This window comes from Embiotoca jacksoni, unplaced genomic scaffold (assembly GCF_022577435.1).
Source record: "Embiotoca jacksoni isolate LCO1_2020_lvr unplaced genomic scaffold, fEmbJac1.0.p SCAF_5, whole genome shotgun sequence".
Classification (NCBI taxonomy): Eukaryota; Metazoa; Chordata; class Actinopteri; family Embiotocidae; genus Embiotoca; species Embiotoca jacksoni.
In genome coordinates, this window is record NW_027185403.1 from 10916945 (window position 1) to 10933968 (window position 17024).

At 39.4% G+C, this 17024-nt stretch overlaps 2 protein-coding genes across 2 annotated transcripts; one reads left to right on the forward strand and one right to left on the reverse strand.

Annotated features, from left to right (window-relative positions):
* Positions 1-17: 17 nt before the first annotated feature.
* On the reverse strand, positions 18-5829 carry LOC138211493 (uncharacterized). Its single transcript, XM_069171430.1, has 11 exons — positions 5636-5829; positions 5313-5370; positions 4711-4725; positions 4489-4619; positions 4272-4407; positions 3727-4011; positions 3206-3544; positions 2924-3108; positions 1237-1338; positions 1049-1147; positions 18-962 (listed from the first exon to the last, which is right to left on the reverse strand). Exons 1-11 carry the CDS (start codon positions 5666-5668, stop codon positions 723-725), a joined length of 1623 nt encoding a protein of 540 aa, XP_069027531.1. The 5' UTR covers positions 5669-5829; the 3' UTR covers positions 18-722.
* Positions 5830-6787: 958 nt separating this feature from the next.
* LOC138211729 (uncharacterized) lies at positions 6788-13798 on the forward strand. The gene is made up of 10 exons (XM_069171827.1): positions 6788-6863; positions 7184-7226; positions 9439-9578; positions 9765-9897; positions 10013-10285; positions 10380-10667; positions 10773-10912; positions 11004-11123; positions 12171-12215; positions 12403-13798. Exons 2-10 carry the CDS (start codon positions 7187-7189, stop codon positions 12577-12579), a joined length of 1356 nt encoding a protein of 451 aa, XP_069027928.1. The 5' UTR covers positions 6788-6863; positions 7184-7186; the 3' UTR covers positions 12580-13798.
* Positions 13799-17024: the final 3226 nt, after the last annotated feature.

A 17024-nucleotide genomic window follows, 5' to 3' on the forward strand; every position in this document is an offset into this window, starting at 1 on the left:
AGAACTCATCCAAGATGTGCGTGTTAAAGATACATTTTATTGTTTCAGAGATTACATTTTGATATTGCAAAAAATATCACAAGCAGCAGTCCAACCTCCATTGTTGATGGAAATATTTGGTGATAAGGTATTCTCCTGTACACAACGGTCACGGATTAATAGGCTATTGCAATATTTGGTGAAACGTGTTTCATGTCAAATAACTATTACTATTGCCTCAAAGGTAAAAACAATAAATCTTCAAAAGTCATTTAGCTGCAGAACAGACATTTTACATGGCAATTCATTGTTGTTGCAGTTGAGAAGGGTCAACACGACAGGTGAGCACTTCAGTTAATTCTATATTGCTGGACAGTACATTAAAAATTCTCTTTTACAAACTTTAGTATCACAACTCTAATTTCTATGTAGCCCAATGATCATATTGCACATACAGACACATAGAGACACTCAGCAGATACAGTGCAGATTATATTGGTCCTGAGGGTCTGGAGGTAGGTAACAGCAGGAGATTTCAGGAGCACCATCAGCCAGTGTAATGAGACAGGAAAGTGAATGCTTAAACTCATGCTTCAGAAAAACGACATGAAAGCATTACAAACCAAACCGTTAAAGCTGTGCAAAAGGCACAGGTGCGGTCTTTCTTTTCCTTCAACAGCTTTACTTCACCGTAAACTCCTGCACTGTGATTTCTCTGTGCCTTCCGTTCCTTCGTCCCTTATTCAGCTCCAATTTTCAGTTTCCAAGAAGTTCAGTTTCTTCGACGTGTAAACACTGCAGGATTCAGAGGTGTCCGTGTCTAGTGGCAGTGTGGAAAAGAAATCTTGTAATTTGCCCCACCTTTCCACATCTCCATCTTTCTTGATCTGGAACTGAACGCAGTCCTCAGAGGAGTGGAGGCAGTCCGAACCCCCAGGCACAGAAAACAAAATCCTGCTCTCTTCTTCATTAGAGTTGTCCCGCTAGGAACAAATGAAATCACGTGTTTAAAAAATACTTAAGCCTGTGACATGCAAATACTCACAGCTGGAGTGTTGTATTGTATTACCTCAGCGGCTACATTATGAATAGGGGAGCTCCCAACTGCCATTCTGTGTACCTCCTGGTTCTCAGCTCTTGGAGTCCCTACCGTAACAGGAGTGTAACCCTGGAAATACAAACAACAGCACATGTGCACACAGAAGCAATTGATTTTTAATTTATCTTTAACATTTTTATTCAGTTAATTAGTCTTACAGTGTGAGCAGGACTGGCTCTTGGCGTCCATTTTCTTGGTGTTCCAGGCTGTTGAGACTGACAGTAGAAGCCTGAGGGCTGAGGATGGGACTCACTGTAGTCCTGCAAAGACAAACACACAAACAAAGACAACCATGAACATAAACTCAGTGCCGTGGTAAGACAGTCATAGAGAATCCAAGGGAGAAAAAAAGGACACGTGGTCAAATTTATGAATCATGCAGGTTTCTTAAAATGGCTTCATTTTGCAAAATAATCTTTCTCTTTGAACCTCACAACTGGTTTGATTCAAGATTAGGTCCCAGTGATGAAAACCACCTTGGAGATGACAGGTGGAACTCTAATTTAAATCCCTGACATCTAGTATCTGTTGTTGCTATTGATGTGTATCGAGTCATCATCCTAAGATCTAAAGAGCTCTCTAAGTCTGGCAAGGGATTTGAAAAAGTTCTCCAAAATTATTTGAAATAAATGATTCCACTGTAAAGAAAGTAATCTATGACTGACGTGGATTTAAAATGACTGTCAGTTGTCCAGCACTGGTCGTGATGCAAAAAGAAGTCTCAAAAAAATCTCGCAAATTTCATCCCAGGATCCGCAGGTAACTGTTGTTGGTGTCAAAGTGCCACGTCTACAATCAGAGAGCGATTTAATTAATCTGACCTGTATGGGCAGTGTGCCAGGGAAAAGCCTTTGCTGTGATCAGTTTGTCAACAAACATATAGGCAAAGACCAGACAATTTGGAATTTTGTGTGCTCTGAACAGACAAATCAAAGACAGAGCTGTTGTGTCACAGTAACTGCAGACATGTTTGGTGCCGACCAAAGACAGCTTTTCAGGAGAGGGACCTCACACAAACTGTAAAGCGTGGAGGTGTCATGGTTTGTGGTTCCTTCACTGCCTCAGGGACTGAGCAGCTTGCATTCTTTGATTCAACAATGAATTCTGAATCATATTAAAGGGTTGCTTGAAGATGGTGTGAGGCCATCTGAAGTGGACCTTTCAACAGGATAACGATCCAAAGCACGTGAGTAAATCCACCGAGGAATGGCTATGAGAGACAAAATACAGGATTTTAGTGTGGCCCAGTCAAAGCCCAGGATTGAATCCCATTTAAATGTAGAGGAATTTGAAAAACGCAAGAAAACATTAAAACATCTGGAGGAATGTCACAAGAGGAAGTGGTTGCAAATTTTACCAAGCCGATGTCACAACTTAAGAAGTTATTTCAGCTAAAAGGGGGCAAAATTAGCTTCCAAGGCAAAGAGTGTTGTTACGTTTACCACAGCGGAATATTACATCTATTAGTATTTTTGTTGAATACATAACCGGAAAAACTAATTTTCCTGGTGGTGTTGTTCAAGTATATCACCTTTATCTGTAGGCACAGTTGCAGAAAGGGTCAACTGTTTGCTTCTCCAAATGTGCCAAAAAAGCCAACAATTTCCATGGATGTTCTTATTTTCTTATAACTTAATAAAGTAGGTATAAGCACAATAAAATGCAGCTTAACCGTTCTGTACAAAATAAATGGTAAACAAATGGAGTATTGACAGTAAATATACAAAATAAATGTACAAAATTGACAGTAAAAATCGATGCAGCTATGTTATGTCAGCAATGTAACTACGACAATTAACAACAAATAGTAGTATAACAGTAACCGGGCTCTCAAGGTTTCCTCACCTGGATGTTAAGTCTTGCAGGGTTGGCTGGTGGCATGCGGTTTGTTCTGAGGCCAGCGATGATATGTGAGAGGCTGCAGTTCGGGTAGCGCTTCATGAACAGGATGAAACCGGCCAGCGACACAAACATGCCAAAAGGGACAGTAATGGACTTGAGGAGTGCACGCCAAGTGCTTCCCTTTTTTTCTGTAAAGATTAGAGACACAGAAGTTGCAGAGCCAATAGGAGGAGTGGCAACTGTGGAGCAAAGAATCTCTACTTGAAAACGCTGAGTGCAACTCACCGATCACCTGCAAGAAGGTGGAGGACACCAGGTTTCCGTTCCCGTCTCGGATTTCATACAGCCCATCATGCCTTGAGGTCAGTCTTGCTATGACGACCTCATTGATGGAGCGGTTCCTGCTCAGAGAGATCATACCCCTGTAGCGCATGTCATCGTCTGTGATCTGTCCCTCACGAATCAGCTGCACGGGGCCACGAGGGGGTCTGAGGTCAAAGGGGCCCAGGGAGGATTCGTCAGGATATCGGGTGGGGGTAAAAATGAGATGGGCATGAGGGACAGGAAGAAATAAGGGCAGGGTTAAAGACTCCTTGGTGAAGCGTGTGACATTGAAGGAGTACCCTGCATCCACATGCAGAATCACGAACAAGGGAGTAGTGGAGAATGAAGGAAATGTGGATGTATGAACGGACATCAGATGAAAAAGGAAAGATAAAATACAGTTATCACCACTGACAGGATCCTAACTTTAAAGATGTTCATCAGTCAGCTTTTTAAAACTCTCGTTTTCTGTCTCTGCTCACCGCGGACAGTGAGGGTGCTGCGAGACAGCACCTTCCCATTGTCGTCTCTCACAGTATAATTGCCTTGGTCCGCTTGGGTCACTCTTTCTGCTACCCAGACCGTCCCCCCTCTCAGCAGCCGCCCCCGGCCGGCGTCGCTGGTTTCCGGGTCCGTCCGGTTCCACAGCACGACTGGCATGGCCTCAGGCGGAGCGCCACGGGGAGAAAACTCCAGCAAGAAGCCATTTTCTAGGGTGCTGTGCTCAAAGTTCTCCCCATAGTTTCGGCGGTAGGGCTTAATGCATTCTGAAGAAGGATAAGGAAGTAAGGGGTGAGATAAAGGTGGAAAGTAAATAAGTACATTTACTGAAGTGCTAAATTTGAGTACAATTTTGAGGTACTATGCATGTATTTTTACTTAGAGCAAAGTAAAGGTCACCTGATGAACTAAAGGAAAAAGATCAAAATGTTCCATTCAAGGCCGATCAAAGAGGAAAGTAATGGATAATTTATGGCTCTAGTGCATCAAAAAGCAGTGAGATAAAGGAAAGGGGAAACTTTCACACCTGAAACAATCAGATGAACAGTCTCATAGGTAAATCCAATGGACAGTTTGTTGGCATAAAGTCCCTGATCACTTTGAGTCACCTCTTTTAGGACTAACGTCTTATCTTTGGTCCACTCGAATCGTGGGTCCTTAACCTGTGGGTGTAAAATAAGTACGTGTAAGTATACTATGTGCACATTAAACACAAACACAAGCACTGACCCACTTCCACTCACAGTGGTTTTCTCCAGCAGGACACGTCTCGGCCCCTCAGGGTTTGGTGTAAAAGTCACAATTCTGGATGTCGAGTCCACTGGCAGACGAAATTCCTTACCGACACACACCGTCTGGACCTTTTCTCTTTCACCTGTTGAGGTGCAAAAGAAAGTGAGCAACTTCTGAAGAGAGTGTACGTTCTGGGGTGAAGGATATGTGATGACACGTAGCCGTTGACTCACCGAGTAAATCCCAACCTGTGGCAGGAGTATAATAAACACAATTGGTTATTTTCAGTGCTCAGACTTCACATACAGTGAAATATCTTTTAAGAAAGGACGGTATTACTTTGAAATAGAGTTTACAATCTAATTTGTAACTGTTTTTATACCTTATACACCAAAAACAGCAAATACCTCATGTATTCTTTTTATTACTAATCCTCTACTTCTTTTTCTTAACAATGCATTGGCTGACAAATATGGAGATCCTTTTTTGCTGTCTTTGTTTGAAAAAAATTCAACCCTCCAATAAACTGTTTGACCAAGGACTCTCTGGAAAAAAGGTGCAAATTGTGGGGATCATACTCCATTTATTAGCAACTAATTTTAAAACAGTAGACCTTATAGATTACAGTAAGAATCCCTAAATGTATTTAGGCTTAAATTACACTTAAATTGATTTATTTAATTGTGAGAGTGACTTTATTCATAGCAGTAACGACTTATAACTGTTATATAAAGCATTAAAATTGAGTAATTTTTTAAGCCACTGGCTGGAAAGTATAAAAACTACAGGGTGTCTTACTAAAAAAGTAGTGCCAAAATTACATTTAGAAACTTACCCGCAGCAAGAGGAAGGGTACAAAGTGCAGTGAGTAGGACACAGGAGGACATCTTCTCCTGTAAAAGACATCACATTGTTTCATCTGTGAACGTAATTGTCATTCATCCCCAGCCTCCTCTGCAAACAAGCGGCCAGTCATCTGTCAACAAAGCCACACAAGGACAGGAACCGTGCAGATGTGCAGACCTAAATACAGTAACCTATACTGCGCACGTCCATAGTGCATCCACACTGTCACCCATGATGTCCAGTCCGCTGTTTGAAGTCATGTCCATTCAGGAGCCCAACATGCTTCCCTGTTGCTCTAGAGACAATACTTACAACGATCCAACGAGCCGTCATGCCGTCTGTCATTGATGATCAGCAATTGATCACACAATTTGTGACGTATCTAGTCTGAGCTCACATACGGGATGTGTGGAAAATATTGGAAAATATGATTGTTTACGTGGATGAGGATAAAAGGGATATCAACGTCCTCTGCAGAGCGCGCATGAGCAGTGCCCCCTTCTGTTATAGCGAGCTTGTATTCCCAGCACCTCCTACGCAAAGTGTGTCACGTGTTACGTTAATTTTGCCAGTTCCTACGTATAAGCACATTATTGGCGCAAGAGAGTGCACGCCTACAAATTTAAACTCTGCGCGACGATTAAACCCAAAAAACACGAGGACCGATAGACTAATGAAATGTGGCGTCTCCTGCAGAGAAGACTGGAGTACACATTCAAAATACTTTAGTGATCGCATTATGCTCCCCTTTAGTCCACTTTTGATTGAGAGCTACGTTTCACTCCATGTAGGCCAGTATGTGACAGCTGGAGTTGTCATGCAGATCTTACATGTAAATAATGATCTTAATAAATTGTATGCATTGTAAAAGATTTTTAAAGAAAATATTTAACATGAGCTTAGTTTTGACCAACAACAATTAAAATGACATGTTAGTGCAACACGAATAACGTAACTTAATAATTTGAATAATAAATAATAATTCAACTTAAATACCGTATGTACATATATATATATATATATATATAAAATATGATGCAATTTTTTTTTAAATTTCAAAGTATTGCTGTAGCCCATTAATTTGGTTTAGTTTAGTGTCAATTTGACCAGCAGAGAGCCAGACTGACGTGAAATTCAAAGGACCAAGTTTACTATCCACCATTAGTTTGCATCGTGAACATTACAACAACTCTGCTTCTTTGTGAACGGCTACCAAAGACAATACTTCAAAACACAACTCAAAACAATCAACATGTTATTATGTCCTGGTGCCAGTCCTGTGCATGAACTAATAACACAGCACCATACAATGTGTAACGATCCGTAGGATCTATCCTGCAGCAACAAAACAAATAACAGGTTTGTCACTCGGGAGCAAACCTTTAGAAGCACCACATATGAGAGTTATATGCGCAGTTGGTGCACAAATGGCGCAATTTCGCGCAAGCCAGAAGCCTCGCCCATTTCAGTTGTTTCCACCCAGAAGCAGAACATATGCAGTCTCAGCTATAATAGCCAAGGACGTCGTTTTTATTTTGCAGTGAGTAGATAACCTCTTGTCCGTCGTTATGTTTTTGTTTTTTTAACCATGTTGCTTGTGCTTTGATGTCCATGTTCTGTTGGGAGTAGTTTGTGGGAGCCGTTGGTCAGTAACTGTCTGCCAGATACCTTTAGCGACAGAAAAGGCACGTTTAAAAGACCTGACACGGACTTTCAAATATCGCAAGTTAATTGAACTACATTAGGGAAACCACGTCGGACACAATTGTACTGTTACACAAGAGTTGCACAGACTGGGGGCGGAAATGTGCCCGAAATAACAGGACATCCCACCCCTTCCCCTCCTCTGTCTCCCTGCAGGACATGTTCCTGGTGTTAGTGTCTGTTTCCACCCTCTTCTTTGGTGAGTATGCTTCAGTCACACAATTACTATCGAGAAATGCAAGACTGAAACCTGGACAATGTTTGGGCTCAAGTTACATGACCTTGACAATTATTTGTGCAGTTTATGCAGTTAAATGTATAGTGGGGCTATTGTGAACTTTGAGTTTAAAATCAAACAGAAAACAGATGGACAACAGCCCCTACCATCATTTCTAGAACTTCTTTGGACCAAACGTGTCCAATTATAAATACGTTTGTTTTTTTTAGGAAATTCAAAAAATGCTGCAGACATGATTGAGTTTAAGAATAAATGTAGAAAAAACACGATATAGGCCGCCAGTATTTGCATTAATTAAGTTGAACTAATTCACCATTCAAAAAAAAAATTTGAATTCCCGTGAAGAGTATCGTGCAGTTTCAGTTCTTCTTTCTGTTGAAACTGATTTAGCACAGAGCTGCATTATTGTTAGAGAGGTAACTATAATGGGACTTTATTTTAATGTATCTCCATTTGTACAAATGTTATGATACTCACAAAAACATGAATTCATGTAATCATAACATCATTTTTTTTAAGTACATATAACCCCGTTTTCAAAGAAGTTGGGACACTGTGTAAGATGTAAATAAAAAAAAAAAGGTGATGATTTCCAAATCATGTAAACCTATATTTAATTGAAAATAAAGATAACATGTGAAATGTTATCAAATATTTCAAAAAAGTTGGGATGGGGGCATGTTTACCACTGTGTTGCATCACCTCCTCGTTAACAACACTCTGTAAACGTTTGGGAACCTAATAGATTTGTTGCTGGAGTTTTGAAAGTGAAATGTTGTCCCATTCTGGCCTGATATAGGATTTCAGCTGCTCAACAGTTCAGGGTTTACTTTGTTGTATTTTTTGTTTCATGATGTGCCAAATGTTTTCAACGGGTGACAGATCTGGGCTGCAGGAAGGCCAGTTTGGCAGTCCTCTAACACTAAGAACTAAGCAAAGCCCTGCCTGAAAAAAGACGTTGTCTGGGTGGCAGGATATGTTGCGATGACGTTTATGGATCATGTTTATATAGGGTTTCTTCTTTGCATGGTAGAATTTGAACCCAGACTGTGTTCACAGACAATCCTTTTCTGGAGTGTTCCTGAGCCCATGCAGTGATTGTCACTACAGATTCCTGTCTGTTTTTTTTTTTAATGCAAAGATCACAGCTTTCCAATACTGGTTTTCAGCCCTGTCACTTGTGTACAAAGATTTAATTGGATTCTCAAATATTTTTAAGGTAATATTATGTACCGTAGATGATTAAATCCCCAAATACTTTCGCATTCGTTCACAGAGTGGTGGTGAACCCCTCCCCATCTGCACTGCTAAAAGACTCTGTCTCTCTGAGATGGTCTTTTTATACCCGATCATGTTTATGATCTTTTGCCAGTTAACCTAATTATTTTGACCAGGTATTTCTTTTATCTTTACACAACTTTTCCAGTCTTTTGTTGACGCTGTCCCAACTTTTTTGAAATGTGTTACTGTTATCAAATTCAAAATGAGCATACATTTTACATAAAACAATACAATTTCTCAGTTTCAATATTTGATATGTTGTCTAATTTCAATTAATTATGGATTTACATTATTTTCAAATCATCGCATTCTGTTTTTATTTACATTTTACACAACATCCAACCTCTTTTGGAAACAGGGTTGTACATGCATATATTTACAAACTATTCTTAACATTTTCAGTGTTGTATGTGGTGTTAAGTTTATTAAAGTAGCTTACATGAGGGTTTCCAACCGTCTGCAGATGTTTGGTGCCTGACTCTCTGTTAGAAAAATTACTCAGAGGCTGTATTCAAAATCAAAGGTATCGGACATTTATTCTTGCAAGAAGGAGCAAATGCATGTACACTCAAAGAAAGATGTCCAGCATTGCTCAAAGTCCTTCCTCCGTAGTTCAGCTTATATACAGTGTGACAAACAGTTGACAGTCACCCCCATTCCCTCTGTATATCTGATTTTGTAGATAGTACTGAGTGAGGTCGTAGGTCACAAGATAAAGGTACAGAGACGTTGTAACTGAGACTATAGAACCATGTTGTGCGACGGATAAATGAGTACATCTTTTCTGAGACAATAGGAACATGTTGTGTAACAGATAGACAAACATTTGACAAGTATGATGAGTTTATTATTTTTCCATCACTCTCCTCCACCTGTCTTCTTCTGATTGAAGGTTCATCTGCTGGTGTAGAGGTGTGCTATGGAAGGGATGCAAGGATAGCAACTATATATACACCCCCTTTTTACAAAGGACCGCTGTACTTCACCCCAACTGGCAGTGGCTCCAGGAAAATAGTGGCGGAAGACGGGAAGGTGAGCAGCTTGTGGTGCAGTGATTTATACTCTGACCATTATTGCTGTGAAATCCATGTAAAGGCCAAACCTGGAATGACAAATGTCTGGCTCTGTTCAAAACCAATAAACAAGGCTTCAAATAAGAGACTGAACAGAATATACCTTCTGTCCTAATTAAATGTATTTGTGTTGTCCACTTTTCAGACAAAGGACCCGCGCCTCGACATTTCCTATGGTTCACTTAATTTGAAAGATGTGACAGAAAAAGATAACGGATCTTTTTTCATCATATATGATGGGGAACATCCACATGAGATTACCAACCTTAGGGTTTTGGGTGAGATCTTTGCACTGTATTTCTATTCCATCATAACATTAGGCATATATTTGAGCTATGTGCATTATCCCTAAATATCAGTCCATCCTCTTATTTTCTCTGTCTGCATTTTCAGATTGTGCTCAGAAGATCAGTAGATCTTACGGGACTTCGTTTGACTACAGTATTGCTAAACAGGCTGAGTTCCTGGAGTTCATGCCCCTTTACAGTCAGGACCAAATAAATATTCTTTGGAATCGCACAGACCCTCAGACCAATATTGGGAGCAGAGTAAGGGTAAAGAAAAATTTCTTGAAGATTTCCGAGCTCACTCAGAGAGACAATGGCTACTACAACTTCAGGGAAAAAGACAACACTATGGAATCTCGGCTCCATCTCGTTGTAGAAGGTGACGTTAGGAACTTAATTAAAGTTGCGTGTCAGATTTCAGAATGCTGTTTTATAAATTAAATGTTTTACACAATTTAATCTTTGTCACACAGAAAACACCATAGACTATTATAAAAAGGTGGACGAGCACCTCTACATCAATTTTCCTTCGAGTAAGGGCACATGGACTGTGACCTTTATGCCTCTGGAGGAAAGGATACCCAAAACAGTTCTGAAAGCAGGCCAACTGGTCCTAAAAGATAACTGGTTCTTCGAGAGAATTAAAGTTGGGAGTAGTGGTTTGGAGATTGGTCCTTTGGAGTCCTCAGACTCCGGAACATTTGAAGTCACAGACCAGGATGGCAACCGGGGTTTGACTGTAAACCTGGCGATGCGACATGGTAAGCAACACTGTATTTATTATGTGAATAAAACTACTGATAATTCAAATTACCATTACCACTCATTTCCTGACCCACTACACAAATGTCTCTGTGCTTTTACAGATTATATATCTTATTATTTGCCTGCCATTGCCGGCATTAGCATATTTGGGCTCCTCTGCTATTGCTGTTATAAGAAGAAGTGCTGTAAAAGAGACAAGTTGGCTCCTCAGACTGCAGCACCACCGTCCGTGTATTACCATGTAAGTATTTCTTCAAATTGGCATTTAGCCCAACTGTTCTGATTTACAGTATGTTGCTATATTTATTTCAACATCCTCATTCTTATTACAGGATGTGAATCAACCCATTGGCCCAAGTTACACAGCTACACAGCCTCCTTCATCCTTTTCTTATCAACCCATGAATCCCCCGGTTTTTAAAGAACCTACAACCACTTCTCTTGACCCACCGGTAGGTATAATACAAAGGTTTCCAAAGGATGAGGTGAATCACTGGAGGTGATAGCTCATGCGACTGTTGTTTTCCCCGGTTTTTACTGGCACCCGGTAGAAAAGTGTTACTACTGCCAGAAGGTGACAATATTGCACCTAAAACCTATTTGCCAACAGCCATTGAACAACAAAAGGAGGGAAACGGAACACATTGCCACCAGGTTTTGGAGCTTTTTCAGGTGAAACGTGTGGCGCCGAGAGAGTAAATGCCATGGCACACATGCTTTCTGGGTAATCAGATCACAAGTGAACAGCTCTGAGTGCAGGTGTGAACGCAGTGAGGACACATCGAGATCTGACCACATTCAAAGGTAGTCTTCGATGCGTATTATCGAATTATTTTAGCAGTGTGAATGCAAATGTTTATAGGTCCTCATTGGAGGACCACCTACTCAACTGATGTCGTCGGAATAATCTATAACATAGCCACTAAAACAATTTCCTGTGTGACTCTGCCGAGCGCAGCTGAATTGTCAAAAAAATGTAGGAGAGACTGACAGTAAACTGAACTGGTGACCATAAAGCAGCCGTTTTCTGAATAAAAACGCAGACTGTGTGTTCAGACATTTACAAATGTTAAATACATTGCATTATAAATTGATGAATTGATGGCACATTTAAAAGAAGCTCCAGTGGGCAAAGATGTTTCACTTTTGTTGCAACGCCTCTTTTTTCCTATTTATTTACTTGATATATGGGTTAATTTACTTATAGTGCAAGGAAGTGAGATCCAATTACAAGTGTTCACTCGAGACGCATGATAATGCAAAATGTAAAAAGCCGTACTTATAGCTGTCTACTTGTGATTGGATACCCCAGAACGAATGTTGACGCTATGTCTCAACAGGGCCAAAGACAAAGTGAGTCAAATGTATCTTAAAGCATTACTCACATTCACACTCTATGACAAAATGGGATGAAGAGTACAGTTATCTTTTTCATCCTCACAAAATGTCCTCTTCTTTCCAATGCGGGATCACATGTAGTATTTTTTTTTACCTTTCAGGTGTACCACCCAGTGAATGTCCATGTGAACCCCCCTCAGCCTGAGGTACGCACACAAACACACAGAATTCACTGAAAGTTCAAATAGTTCACACAAAATTGAAGTCTTAACTGCACAAATTTATTTTCTCAATAAAGAATAAGTCGGTCCTCACTTTAAGATGGATATTTGCCTCTTCAACGTTAGACTCATTTTACACACTGAGCTTCCAAACACTTTTTGCTCTCTCCAGGTTGCACATCAAGGAGGGCAGGGATCTGCTCCGGCTCCCTCAGTCGGCGCAGACTTTCTTTCCTCAGGCGCCGACCCACAGTTTCAGCTGAAAGGATTTGCCTTTGCCTCTGACCCTCTCAGTTCGGACTCAACTTACTGTCATGTTTACAACTCAGATAAACTAAATTTTCTGTAAAGAGCACACTGAAAGTTCAAGTGAGCTACAGCTGTTGAATTAACCCATTTTAAATGACATTAAATGACTTGCCCAGTGACAAATATGCTGTGGTGATGTTAGCGATCGTAGACCTATGGTCCTCTCTTCAGTCACTGTAGAGTAAAAACAATCCTAACAACTCACTCTCACTAGGGCTTACTCTGTTGTGTTCCGGAGGCTGTTTGTGTGCTTGTATATGGTTTGATGACATTTTATATTATAATTATTGTTTTGGTTTAGCCACGAGAAAGACATTGACTTCCATGTTATATAAGGCAGGAACATTTAGCTAGCCCAGTTGTTTGTGTCATTGTAATGGTAACGCTTGTCCATAACTTTGGGGGTTGGGGCTTTTGAAGGAGCACTAAAGCAAAAGGGGTAAATTCTTTTGGCTATTCAAATATCAACAGTCTTTCTCCAGAATCGCTGAGTACCTCTTTACGAATTTGTAAACCTGCAAAGCTATGGTGATGGGTTCAGGTAGGCTGTAAGAAACAAGATATCAGACCACACTGTGAAGTATTCATAGGTCTTTTGTATCAAAGAGCAAAGCAGTGCAAGGTAGGAGTTACTTAAAGTTCAAATCTTTACATGCAAATGCTATGGTAACAAGGCATTAGTACATTTTTTAAATGTTTTTTTTTTTTCCAATTTTTCTCAGGTAATTGAAAAATAAATAACTTGGTTTAGTTCTTGTATTACAGCTGTGTTTTAAGACTTAAGTGTTATAATCAGGGTTTTTCTGTATAATATCTAATATAAATGTGTTTGCCATAAACTGGAGTACTTGATGTACACAGATTGTTAGTTTTGCCTTTTTGTCATTCTGCAAAGAATATCAAAGTGCCTTCAGTTCCAAATATCACATGTCTGTGAATTTGATCTTTACATACAGAGATGTGTGCCACTTTATATTTTTACAATGTAAATCCTACATCTGGAAATTCTGTTACACTTTATCTTTGTCTGTGTGATTCTGTATCCTGTGTAAACTGGAGTTTTTATCATAAACGTTTCTTGGTGCTGTCAGAAACTTTTTTGGTCATTTGGTAAATTGTTATATTTGTCATTCAAGTGTTTGTTTACATTGAATGAAGATATATGACTACACTTTAAGTATCACAATTTGAAAATGATGTTTTCCTTAAAGTTAATTGATTACCTCATTGACTTTTATTAAAATAAAGAAGCAGCAGAGTGGAAAATACACTGGAAAAGTTATTTGTTATAATATATATAGTCTATGGTTAAAACACTGGGGGTGTGATGAATCATCAACACAAGAATCCAAAATACTCACTTTCATATATTTTTCTATCTATTCATAGCAGCAGTGACACGGATTTGTGACCATTATTAAAAAGTTTTGAAAAGATTAATGCAGATATTCAGGGTTGAGAAAATTAATGATCAGTGAGATTGTGTAACTTGCTGGTTAAAGACGCTAAAAAAAAAAATTCACAACCTGCTTCCTTCTAAGACTCATTGAATTGTGGGGCAGGTCAGACAGATTTAAACTACAATCACTGCATTGCGGTTGTACTTTACATGCATTTCTGAGAAAACTCATATAGGTGTTGCTGCAAAGAAGCTATACATTTCAAAACATGGATGCTTCACAAACAAGTTTGATGCTGACAGCACAGAAGATTTAAACAATCACCTCAATTTCTATATTGACACTCCAGGTCATGTTATTAATTCAGTATCTGTCATAAATGGGAAATATAGTTACAATCTTGCCATGTGTTCCTGAGTTATGGAGCTGAATAATAGACAGAAAAGATTAATAATCATTTTAACCTAATATATATTTAGTGAAATAGATACACAATTAATGTATGAATTATTAAATTATGGCCACAGACATCTTTTGTGAGGTCACAGTTACCTTTGACAACCAAATTCTAATCTGTTCATCCTTGTGAATCCTTGTGTCATTCTTCCAAATGAATGTCAGCAACAAATTTGAAGAAATGTCCTCAGGGTGTTCCTCAGATTTTGCATTCACAGGAATGGTACTGAGGGGTAGGATGCACATAATGTGACACAGACCTTGACCTTTCACCACCAAAATCTAATCAGTTCATCATTGGTACCAAGTAGAGGTTTTTCCAAAGTTTAAAGAAATTCCCTCAAGGTGTTTTTAAGATATCGCGTTCACAGGAATGGGCCTGAGGGGTAGGACCAAGCGGCAACCAGCAATGACATCACTCATTGGTTTGTGAGTGACGTCTCTCGGAGAAAAGTTATTTTCTTGGACGCATAATATCCGTCCAAACTTTTGTAGCCAAGCCAGCTGCTGAGATTTCAGCGTGGACCAAAGTGACGGACACATATCGTCATCCCTCAATCCATGCTTGCTGCATGACAACCCAAAACAAAAAGTTCCAAACGCAGCCCTCTGTGGTTTGTGGAGGCATTTCCTTGCCGTACCTAAACGCACCACGAGTAGTATGGCAACGCCCTTAGTGGTTGTCCCTGACAACGCTTTGTACCCATCATTTAAACACCGTTACTAACGGTTTAGTGCAGAGTATGTGATATTGTGTCTTTATTGAAGTGGTTGAAAGGCCGGAACATGTTAGAAGTACAGACTTGATGAACTGCAAACATACCCCGCGTTTTACTGGACTCTGGTTTTGTGTGTCAAATTGAGGCAAATGATGATATCGTAGCTGTTGCTGAGTGCCTGTGTTTGTTTGGGTACGTGTCAACATATAGTCCCATTTTAGCCTGACAGCCAGCAAGAAAAACCTTGTTTCCTTGAGTATATACTCAGCATTAAGTAAATTTAAATACAGTATCAGCAGTTGGAAGTTACAAATCCAATTTTGTGATATACATTTCCAATTTATACTATTTAACACTCCCAACTCACCAGCTCTGGTGACTGGATTTTAAATACAAATCATCAACTCACAAAGTATGGTAAATAATGTTGACTAATTGTTTTTAAAAGTCCAAAGTCCAACCCAAAATGTTGTGTTTGTCCCAACCAACAGTTCACAACCAAAATATATTCAGTTAACATGAGGGACTAAAAGAACTAGAAAATATTCACATTTAAGAAGCTGGAGTCAGGAGAAATTTTAGCATTTTTTTCATTTGAAAATAACTCAATGATTTATTGTTCATCACAACATGGCAGTTAACGTTCTTTCAATCAACTAAGGGATTAATTTACTAATCTGTAATTTAAGGTACCCATTGACTAATGTGAATTATTTGTTCTCTTCCAACAAAATCAACAGGAGAGCCCCTAGTCTTATTTTATATTTTAATGTCTCACTATTTTTATTACTACATTGAAACCATTTAACAAAATAAGTTATGAGAAAAACTTTTTGGGACCTTGACTGCGCCACAATTTAACACTGAAAGGGGTCCTCTTATATACCGAATACTCTGTTTTTTAATACTTAAAATACACTTAGCTAAAAAGGGTTTAATTGGAGTTGAATTTTGACTTCTGAGCTGTAACAAAGTGTTTATTTACTGTACTTCTGCCGTTCATAGTCACTGAATTGATTTAAGGAAATCAACTCATGCTAAATATGTATTTTCTAAACGTATAGAAATATATGACTCAGGTGTGACGAATTTATGGAAACGGGACGACCCTCTGGCCAGTGAGGACAGCAGGCGGAGGGTGATGGCATCTTCTACGTGATAAATAATTTAACCCAGAGAGACAATGGCATCTACAAAATGAGAAACAAAGGTCAGAAAGTGCTGTACACAAAGTCCGTAGAGGTAAAAGGTGAGGATCTTTCTCTTAGTTCTCAGTTTATCTAATTTCCTTTCCTGGTGCTTCTTTTTTTTTTCCAAGACACTTTAGGTGTAGGTGGTATAGTGAGTAGCACTTTCGCCTCACAGTAAGAAGGTATAGGGCTTCAAATCCTTTGATCCAGATGTTCCAACTTCCTATTTCTAGGTCTTTTTTTCAAACACATACTGTACCCATTTATTATAGTCTACAACCTGGTAGTAGTCTTTTTTGAGAAAACCTTTCAGCCTATAAATGTAGGAAAATTGTGAGAACTTACCATCACAAGTTTCCAAATCCTGCAGTGACATACAATAAGTTCAAAACAGATTTACAGAAACAGATATGACAGAAAACTTGAACAGTCTCACATTTCAGAGGCTGGAAGCAAAGCAGATAATATTTGACATACTTATTTCAGAATGTTTGTAAAATAATTTTGCCAATCAAACTAATTGATTATTGGACTTATTATTTTGGGTCCCCTTGTTTGAGCCACCTTACTTTGGTATTGCCGGTGGTGCTCTCCTTGTGACAGTGTAGAGCTGTGGCTTGAAGCTCTGCTGCTGTAGAGAGACATCTGAACCTGAATCTGACCCTGCTGTGCGTTACCACGAGGGTAACATCCTCTGCACTGAGGCTACTTTAAACGTGT